A 12602-nucleotide genomic window follows, 5' to 3' on the forward strand; every position below is an offset into this window, starting at 1 on the left:
GCAACAGCAACAACAACTGAAGCCGTGATAGATCGCAAAAGCACACTCGTACAGAAACCCCCAAAGGTAAAACAAAGACACGGCAATCAAAACAATCGCCGATGCAGTTCCCCGCGACTCAGCTATTCCTGACTCTCTCAAGAAAGCCACTATCGACAATCCGTTCTTGTTTAGAGCCACACGGCAAGGTAGGCGATTCGGGTTGCCTTTTGGGGGGAGGAAGAAGCCGTAGATGTCACCAGCCACACCACACAACGTAGGAGCGCCGCCTACGCCACGACCTCCGGCGCTTGATTGCCCGTTTTGACATTATTGAGAACAGATCCTAATGGGGGGATCGCGATCAAGTTCCCGTTGAGGGCATCCGGTCAGCGATGACGTCGGCAGAGGCATCGTCAAGATGTTGCCTTGCGCTCATCTCATCTTCGAATCCGGTTCGAGTAGAAGTGCCTGCGTCTTACTGACAAGGTACAAGTATCACCGGCAGAGGAATGCATGCGAAAGCGAAGTGGTTGTCTGCCGCTGGTTGCACTCGTAATACGGCGAGCCGCGAATACGGTGCAACTATTGCTCCTTTCACTGGTCGTCAGGGGCCCAGAAATAGCATCAGAATATTAATACGGTGTCAGCCTGTTAATATCCTCCTATCGCATCTCCCGCCTCCGTTTTCGCTGTGAGATTGGCTCGGTGCTGTCAGCTCCCGACGAGACGGCAACGTTTACTCCCCCCGTCACGAGACGTGCCTCGGGCGCGTAACGATGGATGATGGCTTGTCACCCTGAAATGCTTCGTTATAGGTAGACTGGCAGGCAGACGCGGAGGGCGTATGCTTTCTTGTGTCCTCAGCCACCGGGGCAACAGTCACACTTCAACTGCGGTTTGCTTATTGGGGCTGATAAACCAATATTTCAGCGCAGCCTGGTTGGTGATGACGGTACTCAGCCAGCAGCGCCTCGTCATCTTTGAGTGCGGCTTGGTAGGTCACATGGTTGTTTTCGCCTGTTGCCAGCAACCACTGCGCTGGCTGCCAATATCTTGGGCTTTCTTGCTGTTTGTCGGGCTTGATTGGTTTCCCGTGTTCCTTGGCCAGGTTTGCATCGCCGTCGTCAATGATGATGGCATGTCGCCAGCAAACAGGGCGTCCTTTGGAATCATGATACTTGTCAGAAGCATGCAGTTCGGGGACATGCTCGGGGACATGACGGTTCCCGCCTCATATCATGGCCACGTCTATGATGCCGTCATCGGCGCCCACGCCCTTGGGTGAGATTGAGACGGCGATGCTGCCGCTGCCGCTGCTCCTCCCGCGGGTTCCATTCAATATAGATGTCGTGCCTAATTCATGATGCAGGGCCCTTTTTCCGTCCCGACGGTCCCTTTGCCAATCCAATCTGCTGATGCCCGTGGCCCAATCTGAGTCTGCCCATCTGAAGCATACCACGTCGAGCAAACAAGGCGTGTGTGGGGGCATCCTAGGTATGGCTTCGTGGGGTGGTCACTTTTCGTGGGGTTTCCTTGACGGGCAGCCCGAAGTCAGCGAGGCTGTTCTGTTGTCTCTCCTTATCTGGCGGCAAGAAGCAAGCAAAGCAAAGCAAAGCAAAGCAACCACCCGCAGAGGCTGCCGCCCCCAAGCCGTGTCTTGTTCGTTTGTGTGTGTGATGTATCTGGGGATTAGTTTCCTCAATTGTTATCTCTCTTCTCAAACATCAAATGTGCAGCATCTCATTGGCGGCGCCCCTTGATGCGCGGGATCAAACGCCATCCCGTTGATTGAAGCAAGCCAGGATGAAGCATTAGGCTCGGATCAGGTGCTCGTGCCCCCTTCCCGATCATCTCGCATCCCGTTTACGGGGACGCTTTCTCTCATCCCGCGACGGTTGTTGAGGCTGGTCCCCCGGAAACCCTTTCTCCTGTCTCCCCCCACGCGCCGCATCACGGCCGAGCGTCCCTCAGCCAAGGGATTCACCCACGCGGACCCCGGGTCCGGGAGGGGGCACGGCCGGGAGAGGAGGGGGGTTTTTAGTGCCCGCTCCTGTTCGCAGGGATAAATGAGGCGGGAGTTTGCTGTCTGTTGAGTATGAGTAAGGGGGAGGCATGGTGTTTGCTTCAAGAGCAGGGGGAAACAAGATCAATCACAGACGAGTTTCTCAGCTGGGTTGCCGCCTCGATATTCTCAAGTGTTTGTGAGCTATCAACTCCCAGACTCTCGATATCACTTCCAGAGGCGGTCAGTTACGATCGCAAAAAAATCCTCTGGGCCGGGACCATACGAAACTGCCGGGTAAAATGGTTGCTGCACCATAACGACACGCCCTTCCCGTCCGATGCGCTGCGATGCAGTGCATGCAGCCTTGCCGGCTCTGCCGCAGCTTGCATATGTATGCCCTCTCTTTTGCTTCACCGATCCAGCTCGTGCTTGTTTCGGCTTTCACTGCAACCCACAGAGTTTCCCCCCGTCACTGACACTGCTTCACCGCATCGTCTTGCGTGCGCCATACATATAAACAAGACGCATACCGCCTTTTGAAACCGCCCTTTCTTCCCCTGCGGCCAAAACGTTTGGTTCTCTATATTCCCAGACTCTGCAGGGGATATTAAACTCTCAAAGCTGTGCTGCCCTAACCCTAGCAATTCTGCTGTGCTGTTTCTGCGTCGGGGTTTTTCATCTCGTCTCTGCGCTGGCTCGACTTACACGACACCAACTGTCCCTTGCAGACCAGACGCAGCTACCCTTGTTTGCCTGAGTGACTCAGAGAGAAAAAGACTTTTGATAGATTGCAGACAGGATGTGATATGTCGTTCCGTTCCAGTGACCGCTCGGTTAAATCTGCCAGTTGTTTTGTTTGGGTTTCACTGTTGCGGTGAGGCCATCTACAAACCTCGCAGCCCAACTGTGTCGTGTCAACTACGTCATGCTGTTCAAGTCTCACGACATGTTCAGCTCTTTCGACGAGCATGAGAAATCAATTCCAACTGCATTGCCCCTGCATGATGAGGGTTTGTACCTACTTTTGCGCACGAACTTCTGTAATGTTGAGATTGAGGCCAGCTCGGATCGGGCACTTGCTACAGGGTAGGTAAATGTCGAGCCGTTCTCATCCACATTTGCCTATTTGCGTCGTAGTCGTTCATTTACGATGTGCGATATGTAATTCGTCGATAATAGCTTGTGGTCTTGGCAGTTACGTCAATTCTGCCGAGTTGTTGAGGTTTGGTAATGTATAGTTACTTGAGTGGATTTGTTGTTGTAAGTCATAGAACAACCACAGCAAGATGAAAGCCATGACAACTCGCAATCACACGTCTCAAAGCTGCAGAGTCCGAGACATGAACGTCTATTTAGGACTCTAGTACAACAGAGTCATTCGGCCATACTACCATCATCTCTGTATACTTACCGGGTTGTTCATCTTATCACCTAACACGCCTCCTTCTCCCTACATAACACTACAGAGGGAGGATGAGAGCCTCTTCTTATCCCTTTTTACTGGGATAGGTCATTGATTTTCAAGAAGTATTGTTGAGAATGGAATGGTCGACGTTGCTCTAGTGAGACTAATCGGTATCTCTGTGCTTGAAAGACTGATCGTGAAGTGAAGCCTTGCCGCGCTGATGACATCTACTTGCATTCCTCTCAAGCCGCCCTGATTCACCAAATCGACCTCAACAATAAGGGTTCATGCCGTTGCAAGCTATGCCTAGCATGACACTCGGCTGCCCGTATGGGAAACTTAGAGCCCCCGAAGCTGACGCCCCTGGCGAGATTCCGACATGTGCATATCGCCTGGGCCTGATCTAGCAGGTATACACAGCAAGTGGGCAAGTAGATGGCAACCCCTCGAGTGTTACAGCACGGATAGGATTTGGCTTCTGCAACATAGGCAACTCGTATACTGGTTTCGAGAAGAGTCTGAAGTATCGCCATGTATATGCGCATAACCAAGTATACACCAGAACGTGAGCGACACAGTCTTGAGCTCTGACACGTAGAGCAGCCGTATAATCGAGTGTATACCAAAATATGAAACAGCGCCAGACACCCCGACTCCTCCCATGACAATAAACATCCAACGAGATGAAACTCAGATAACCGACCCTTCCCACTACGCCTCAGCTCCGCAGAGCCTCTAATCGGTTGCGCATCTGGTCCATCATAGCCTCGGCATCCTCCTCTTCTTCCTCCTCCTCCTGGGGCTTCTGCGGCTCTGGCACAGGCGCCACAGGAAGCTTGGGCTCGCGGTCCTTGAGGATCTCGCCCAGCACCTTGTCCACTTCTCCCTCGGCCTCCTCGTCCTCCATCAGCATATCCCCATCGGCGGGCAATGAGTCCTCCACCATCTCCTCGATAATCCCCGCCTTCATAAGCTCCACGCTCAGCTCCTGCATGGTGCCCGCCAGCTCCGGAAGCCGGATCAGCGTGTTGACGTCCTTCATGATGCCCACGCTCGCCCGGATCGAGCCCTCAATCTTGCGCACCGCAAACGCCTCGTTGACCTGCATCTGCACAGAGTTGAGCTGCGCCTTGGATGTGACGAGCCGCGCCGACGTCTTGCGCGCCCGGACGAGCTCGCGCGCAAAGTCCCGGACCTCCTGCTGGGCCTGCTTGGCGCGGGCCGGGTCGCGCTGGCCTCGACGGTCGGCCTGGATGATGAGGTTCCTGGTCTTGGCCTCGACTTGCTTGACTGAGGCAATGTCTCGATCGATCTTGCGGATGTTTTGGCGCATCAACGCATTGCATTTGCGCATCTACCGAGGCAACGGTGGCAGGTTAGCACGGGGTCACGCCATGGTAGGATGTGTGTGATCCTGAGCGTACCTGGGCCTGAGGATCAGGCTTGGCAAAGAGAGACCTGAATGTCTCCATGGTGGCGGTCGGGAGGTAGCGAGGAGGAGTCGAGCGAAGGGTTCGTGATAAGCTATAATGGCCGCGCCAATGACGCAACTGGAGATGGCCAGCGAGCGGAGCAAATGGCTCAGGTGTGTTCAACTCGGCCACAAACGGTGGAACAGTGTTCTTCTCAGATAGAGTAGGATTCTCGCCTCGCACAAGCCGAGAAGGCGGCTCGATATCGTCTCGCTAGTCGTCGAGTCAGTCGCAGCTCGTCGTTGGATGATGTTGGGTCATGGTGGTGAGGCTCGACCACACCAGCCCAAGCCTCGAGGCTGACGAAAGGCGGGTGGCAGGACGGCGATTTGATTGGCCCGACGGGAGGCGGACATACAGGGGACCACGGGCGGCTTATCCACTGGAGGAATCGCTGTGGCCTGCGCCGGTGGTGCCTGGCACAGTTACCCCGCCATCCACATGCCGGGCGCGTGTAGGTCGGGTCGCCCAGGCAGGCTCTAGGCTAGGCTGCCGTGGCCGGGTATGCTGAGGGAAGATAAACCAGGAATGCCAGGTCAGATTGAGTTGATTGCGATGCTATCTAGAGTTTCTGGAAACATATGTCAAACCTAATTGTCTCCTATGCATCATGTCCGCTTCAGGTGACCAAGCAATGGATCCAAGCTCCCTCCAGCATCTTCTAGGAGCTCCAGCCCGGAAATAGTGGAGATGGGCGGTACCAGGGAGTGACAACGTCAGAGCGGGCACCTCTCTCCAATGCGCTAGGGTGGTACCTTGCTGCCCACGGTGGTTCGGCAGTGCGAGCAGGTACATCCGCATCAAATGCCCCTCAGCTGCGATGCCGTTCTGTTCCCTTCTCACACATTCTACGCCGCCTTCTCTTTCAGCAAACAACGGGGACCCTCCAAGCCTCACAGCGGGCGGAGTGCTCCCTGCTACCTAGACCTACCCGTACAGCTAATACAGAAGGGGGCCGCCTGAGCTAAACCTGCATCTCCTCCGCCCACCAAAAACTCATCCACTCTACTCTTCTTCACTCTGCTACTGCATCATCAACAACCGCCCTTTCTCCTTCTCTCTGTTTTTTTCCTTCTTGACTTAAAACTTTGAGATACCCTTTGACGACTTTTTCCCACACTCTTCATCACAATGGCTGACACTGTCTTCCCCGAAGGTATGTCACCTACAGCCCTGTCTTGTGTTATCACCAGCCTCCCCCTCCCGAGCCCGGTCCTGCTCTCTGTCGCCGCGCCCACCGACAATCAGCAAGACCTGCCTCGGGATTGCTTCATCCTGATCGCATCTCCTCACGCTCCGTGTCAATGTTTCGAAGCACTCGCTAACCCCTCTCCCCGCAGTCCTCTGGGCCCAGCGATCCTCCGTCGCCGACCCCGCCAAGAACTTCATCTACCTGACCCTCACGGTCCCCGACGTGCCCAAGGATGGCCTCACCCTCGACCTCAAGCCCACCAGCCTCAGCTTCACCGGCACCTCATCCACTCTCAAGAGGAAGTACCACGTCGAGCTCGAGTTCTGGGGCGAGATCGACCCCGCCGAGAGCAAGATCAACCACACTGCCAAGAACATTGAGATCAAGCTTCACAAGAAGGAGCTCAAGGAGGAGTACTGGCCTCGATTGCTCAAGGAATCCAAGCGTGTTCACTTCCTCAAGACCGACTTTGACAAGTGGGTCGACGAGGATGAGCAGAACGAGGCTCCCGAGGATGACTTCTCTCAGTTTGGCGGCATGAGTGAGTGAACCTGAGATAACTGCTGCGCAGCATGAAGCTAACCGGATACAACAGATGGCATGCCCGGTATGGGCGACATGGGTGGTGACTTTGGTGGCATCGACTTCTCCAAGCTCGGAGGCGGTGCTGGTTTCCCCGGCGCCGAGGGAGCAGGCGACGACGATGAGGGTGACGATGATGACGACGAGGACATCCCCGCTCTTGAGGGTGACGACAAGAAGGAGGCTGACAAGCCCGCTGCTGCCGCCGCTGCCCCTGCGGCCACCGAGAAGAAGGACTAAATGGAAGCACGAATGTTTGTTGCTGCGATCGAGAGGAGCATCTCTTAACAACTGGATCAGGCGGGGTGGCTTAGGCGTTGTGCTACTTGGTTCTTACGGATCCATCGTTGAAAATGCACTGCCCGTTTCGATATGGAGAAAAAAATGGAAAAAGTATAAAGTAATAATGTCTGTCTCCTTGATGACTCGGTGTAATCTTTTGTGTGCTGTGAAACTCTTGTCGTCTTGGTGAAATGATGTATCGCGCCAGAGCCTCTTGTTCAATGTCTTGGTTCTCGTTTCAAGGCTGGCTGAATCTGCACTCCATGAGACATGGCTTTTGTTGTAGATGGCTTTTGTCCAGACAACTTTCACTCACAGCCGGCAACTGGTTGACAACTCGCAACAGAAGTTAATCCTTTCTAACCTTTAAACTTTACATAAATCACGTCGGCAAAGTAAGTGCGTGGAACCTTGTCTTATTCCATCTATTATACATTTCACCTGCTCAGCCCGGCTCAGCACCAGGTCAGGTCTGGTGGCCCATTAGGAAAAGGCTTGGACCGGGCTTTCGTCGACAAGTAGCAGGACGAGGGAGTAGAATGAGATCAAAAGCAATAACAAATGCAAAACCAGCTGCCCCGTTATCCGACCTCAGAGTGCCCCTCTTCCTCTCCCTCAAAAACAATCTGTTGTGACAGTAACCATGGGAAACCCAGCGTGTCCTTGGTCCTCAGCATGTGCCAAATAGCAACTTGTTTTTGATGTTTATTAATTATTTCTCGCAATACCCTTCTTTCTCGCGTAAATTAAATTGCTCACTATTGTCGTGGTTAGCTTCGTTCGTCGACAAGTATAGCATCAAGTACATACAGCAATACCATCCATGTCAGCATCACCGCCAGCGGCAGCTGGTGCCGGGGCCGGAGCAGCCGCGTTGTTGGCCTCGGGGTTGGCCGCAGCGTCGAAGTAGTCGTTCATCTCTGAGTCAAGCTCCTCGCGAGTCTTCTTCGCGGGACGGTTGTTGCGACCACGGCGCTTCTTGTTGGCGGCAGCTCCCTTGGCAGCACCACCCTTGGCAGCGCCGGCGTTGTGCTTGTCAGCAGCCGCCGACTTGGGCTGAGCCTTGGGCTTACTATTTGCTTGTTAGCGGAATTCTTGGTCTCATGTGAATGAACTTACGTGGTGCGCTCAGCGAGAGTCTTGACAGCGGGAATGACCTTGTCGGCCTGGGCGGCTCCGACAACGATCTCGATCTATTCAAATTAGAGATTGTGGAAAGCATTGGGGTTAACCAGAGCATACCTTGATAGGTCGGTTGTCAACCAAAAGACCGTTCAGCTTCTGGAAGGCCTTGCTGGCGCCGTCCGACTTGTGGAAGGTCACGTTGGCGATACCACGGCTTTGCGAGTTGGGACCGTAGGAGATCTCGACTCGCTTGATGGGACCAACGGACTGGACGAAATACTCCTATCGGGGGGAAACAGTGTTAGTCTTCCGAAGTGTAGTTGTACGATAACCGCCATTCCGTCTTCGAGCCTCGATCGTTCCAGTTCCGGGAGAGTTTTACGTCGCCAGGGTTTGGCAGTCATTGCGGGCGGGTGGCCAGCGAGCAGAGCAGTAAGCCGATGCTAGAATCCTCGTTGCCCACCTGGGGCTTTGGTGATCAATTGGAGCATGAGAGACCACCCACACGGTTCTCATTTCAAAAGCACAGCCCACATCTCGGGATCCCAGCCCAAGTTCTATACCGGCGTAGTAACTCGACAGATCAACTGCCAGAAAGACGAACGACATGTTTCTAAAAGCCCAAGTTCGCATATGGCCGAGGGATGATCGAATACTCCGGATCCTCGAGGATTCTGTGCATGTGCTCACTGCTTGCTCACTGAGGTCGGCGCGGGATTTCAGAGACGGTTTCATCCGAAGGAAATCGCTGGCCGTGGCTGGTGGAATGCGCATATCGTTTCGACAAGCCTCCATCCGTTGGAGCCGGCGCTATACAAGCAAGGAAAGCTGACCAGGCATTTCCTGCGAAATCATCGCGCGACAAGGATGTTCTCAACTTCCGACAGTTACCATGTTCCAGGCACTTTTCGTCGAGGAAGGAGAATGGGCGTCCGATAGCTCCGGGCCAGCGGGCTGAGTCGATAGACTAGCCGATAAGACGCGACGTCGAAAGGCAAAAAGGAGAGCGGCGATGAAGAACAGGTCGAACAAAGTCCGGGGCATCAAGAGCCACAGCGGAGACATACCTTAATCTGCTGCTCCGAGACGTCCTTAGGCTGTGACGCGTTAGTGAGGGGCCATGCCAAGAGCGGTTGGGAATCTTACCAGATTGCTGACGATAATCTTGCTGTCACTGTTGGTGGGGGTCGCCTTTGCCGGAACGGGCTTTGCGCCAGCACCGCGAGCGGGCTTCGAGTTCTTCTGGATACCTCCGACAGGCGCGGCTGGGGCGGGGCGTCCAGTGGAACGGCGCGGGTTGTTGCGACGGCGAGCGCTGCGGTGCTGGGCCTGAGTGATGTCCTCAAGAGCTTGGTCGAGCTTGCCAGACATTGTGTTTGTTGGTGTGAAAATGTTGGTGAGGTTGGGTCAATGAAAAAAAGATGAGAGGCAATGGTATGCCTTTCGGGTCGAGGATCGATGCTGTTCTGGCTGATATAGCGGTCAGATCAGCAGGTAGATCGAATGACACGTTTTGTCTGGTGTCAAAGGCGCGATGCGGAAATGAGGCGATGACAAAGGCTTGATGTCAACGACGGCGCGTAGAGTCGCAAGGTGTGAAGAAGAGAAAGGTGTTCGCAAGGTGCGTTCGGGTGATTGAAAGGGATGAAAGAAACGGCGCGCAGGGATTAAGGCGGGCCGGTGAAAGAAGTAGAAGTTGGTTGAGATGTGGGCGTGCTTTGTTTGGAGTTGGGTTGAAAGATGGAGGAGGAGAAGAGGGAGTTGGAGAGAGGGACAGATGCGTAGAAAAACACGGGGTGGGCGTTGCTTCTTGCTCCTTCCGATGCCTGCCTAAGGAGCTGAGCGCGCAGGCACGCGGGTCGCTTAAGGCGTCGCCGGTGCGCTAGTCTACTTTGGGCCGTGCTTAGCCACAAATCGCCACAACGACAACATGCAGCGCCAATCAGTGGATGGGATGGAGGCCTATGCATTGAAAGGACAACACCAACGATGGCCAGCTCGCAGAGACCTCTGTGTTTCATGCAAGGTCATTGGAATTGTAATAACAAAGAGGAGAAGATTGATGAAAGAGAGGTTGAACGAAAATAGCTTGTTTGGGTTGCTATGGAATCGGTCCGAGGTAACGAACAATGTGAGATCGCTTTCAAGAGACTTTGAGGTTATGCTCTGGCGCACTCCGAGTCCCAAGCCAGGCAGTCTTTGAAGCTCATCCTTTGTAGATGCAGTCGTCGAAAACGCGTCGTATGTAATACGGATGTGTCGAAAACCGGAACGTTCACTGCCACGCAAACCTCTGAGTGATTCTTCCCCTTATTGCATCGATCTTTTGTCTAGGTCCAGAATGGACTCGAATCTTTCAACAAGTTCCTTTAACGCCGAGCAGCCCTCTTCTGCAGAATAAATGTCCCAATGGTGAAATTGTACAATGCGCTATCAACCATGGCGAAAGACCATCATAGCGCAGCTTGCTTGGAGCTTCCCTTCTTCGGAGCCTCGACCTCTTTCACGGCGTTGATCTCGAGGAAATGGTAGACGACAATGAGAATCATTGATGTGGTGCCGAGAAAGATGGCTAGTCGGTAAAGATCGCCGTCGGAAATCATCGTTGCGGTTGAATCGAGGGATCGAGAGAAGACGGTTGGCACTGGGAGCTTCGTGAGGTCAGCGACTGCTTTGCGCGATACGGGCACTGGGACTCGTTGTTTACCAGTAATGCCTGTAATTGTCAGAATAGCCTGCGCACGTAAATGCGATGTCTGCAAATTCAAGGAAGAAGGCGAAACTCGAGTGCACGCGAATCTGGAGATGGTGATGGGAGCTATCCAACTGGCCAGATGGAGCTTTGGTCGCTTCGGCCACTGAGGTAAGCGTCACGTTAGGGGCTTTGAGAGGTACGTACTCGTGTCAACTGGCGCCGGACTGCCCGCCAGAATCTGACCCCCGACTCGCGGCCTGGGGACGAATCCACCAAAAAAAAAGTCTTGGGCAGGACTGCCGCGCACGTGACTCATTGTGACTTCATCCTCCACCCAAGACAGCCCAGCCCACCAACTATCAGCAATCTTTAACACCCATCTTTTTTCCCATCTGGTGGCATTGGTTTCGGCTTTGCACAACTGGGAAACCTAGGAAACACGGCACCGGAAACGATTTTCGATCGAATCGACTGTTGAGCGCATCCGGCTCGTCTTTACTTCGAACGATTACCCCGCCACCGACCGCCCATCATGCCTCCCAAGAAGGGCAAGGAGCCCGTCCCTAAGAAGGCGACCAAGTCGGTCGAGGACCGGACTTTTGGTATGAAGAATAAAAAGGGTGGTGCTGCCAAGAAGGAAATTGCCCGTATGTCGGCGAACCTCAAGAACAGTGGCAGTGCAGAGGAGAAGCGTAAGCAGGCTGAGAAGGAAGCCCGTGAGCGCGAGAAGAAGGCCGCCGAGGAGGCCCGTAGGGAGACAGAGGCATTGTTGAACAAGCCCGCTCAGGTTCAGAAGGTGCCTTTCGGCGTCGACCCCAAGACAGTTGTATGCATCTTTTACAAGAAAGGCAACTGTGAGAAGGGAAGGAAGTGCAAGTTTGCACACGATCTGGCCATCGAGCGCAAGACGGAGAAGAAGAACCTGTACAGCGACACCCGAAAAGAAGAGGAGGAAACTAAGAAGGCCGAGACTTCTGCAGACTGGGATGAAGAGAAGCTTCGAAAGGTTGTTCTGTCCAAGAAGGGTAACCAACGGACAACCACCGACAAGGTGTGCAAGTACTTTATCGAGGCCATTGAGGATGGCAAATACGGCTGGTTCTGGATTTGTCCCAATGGCGGCGACAAGTGCATGTACAAGCATGCTCTCCCCCTGGGTACGTATACCTTGTCTTGATATGTAATACCAAGCATGCTAATTGGATACAGATTCGTTCTGAAGACCAAGGAACAGAGAGCGGCCGAAAAGGCACTCCTGGACAAGTCGCCACTCAAGACCCTGACGCTGGAAGACTTCCTGGAGTCGGAGCGACACAAGTTGACTGGCGATTTGACGCCGGTGACGCCTGAGACTTTTGCCAAATGGAAGAAGGAGCGTCTGAACAAGAAGGCCGCCGAGGAACAGTTGCGCAAGGCTAAGGAAAACACTGGACGTGCCCTCTTCGAGAGTGGCAAGTGGAGAGACGAGGACGATTCAGAGGCCACAGACGACGAGGACGACGACGTGTGGAACCTGGAGAAGCTCAGGAAGGAGACAGAAGCTATCCGATCAGAGAAGGAAGACGCTCGTCTGGCTGCACTACACGGCACATCGAACTTTGGCACTCCAGGCGCCGATACACCAGCAGAAGACACTCCAGCCGAGACTCCAGTCGAGGAGGTCTCAGCAGAGGAGACCCTAGCAGAGGAGACCCCAGCCGAGGAAAAGTCTGGATCTTGAGCTCTTGGGAAAACTGGCGCATGGAGCATGTAGAGTCTAGAAGATCGAGTATCTGGGATTTCGTCGAGTACTCACTTGTTGAGCTCGCCGGGGAACAGACCATCCAGAGGCAAGCCGAGCCCTGCTGCTGACCTCACGCCAG

At 54.1% G+C, this 12602-nt stretch overlaps 5 protein-coding genes across 5 annotated transcripts; 2 read left to right on the top strand and 3 right to left on the bottom strand.

Annotated features, from left to right (window-relative positions):
- Positions 1-4110: 4110 nt before the first annotated feature.
- On the bottom strand, positions 4111-4864 carry MRS44_007371 (uncharacterized protein; the record flags this gene model as incomplete). The annotated part of the gene is made up of 2 exons (XM_046274043.2): positions 4111-4746; positions 4817-4864. 2 exons carry the CDS (start codon positions 4862-4864, stop codon positions 4111-4113), a joined length of 684 nt encoding a protein of 227 aa, XP_046129093.1.
- A 1131-nt stretch (positions 4865-5995) lies between these two features.
- MRS44_007372 (uncharacterized protein) lies at positions 5996-6878 on the top strand (the record flags this gene model as incomplete). Its single annotated transcript, XM_046276987.2, has 3 exons — positions 5996-6020; positions 6205-6597; positions 6652-6878. 3 exons carry the CDS (start codon positions 5996-5998, stop codon positions 6876-6878), a joined length of 645 nt encoding a protein of 214 aa, XP_046129092.1.
- A 797-nt stretch (positions 6879-7675) lies between these two features.
- On the bottom strand, positions 7676-9416 carry MRS44_007373 (uncharacterized protein; the record flags this gene model as incomplete). The annotated part of the gene is made up of 5 exons (XM_065620504.1): positions 7731-7992; positions 8040-8113; positions 8163-8327; positions 9113-9142; positions 9192-9416. Coding segments are annotated over 5 exons (756 nt in total), but the record flags the coding sequence as incomplete, so codon positions are not given.
- A 1082-nt stretch (positions 9417-10498) lies between these two features.
- Positions 10499-11056, bottom strand: MRS44_007374 (uncharacterized protein; the record flags this gene model as incomplete). The annotated part of the gene is made up of 2 exons (XM_065620505.1): positions 10499-10761; positions 10945-11056. 2 exons carry the CDS (start codon positions 11054-11056, stop codon positions 10499-10501), a joined length of 375 nt encoding a protein of 124 aa, XP_065476577.1.
- A 216-nt stretch (positions 11057-11272) lies between these two features.
- On the top strand, positions 11273-12460 carry MRS44_007375 (uncharacterized protein; the record flags this gene model as incomplete). Its single annotated transcript, XM_065620506.1, has 2 exons — positions 11273-11901; positions 11950-12460. 2 exons carry the CDS (start codon positions 11273-11275, stop codon positions 12458-12460), a joined length of 1140 nt encoding a protein of 379 aa, XP_065476578.1.
- Between the last annotated feature and the right edge of the window lie 142 nt (positions 12461-12602).

This window comes from Fusarium solani, assembly GCF_023522795.1.
Source record: "Fusarium solani strain SB1 chromosome Unknown bctg00000004, whole genome shotgun sequence".
Lineage (NCBI taxonomy): Eukaryota > Fungi > Ascomycota > Sordariomycetes > Hypocreales > Nectriaceae > Fusarium > Fusarium solani.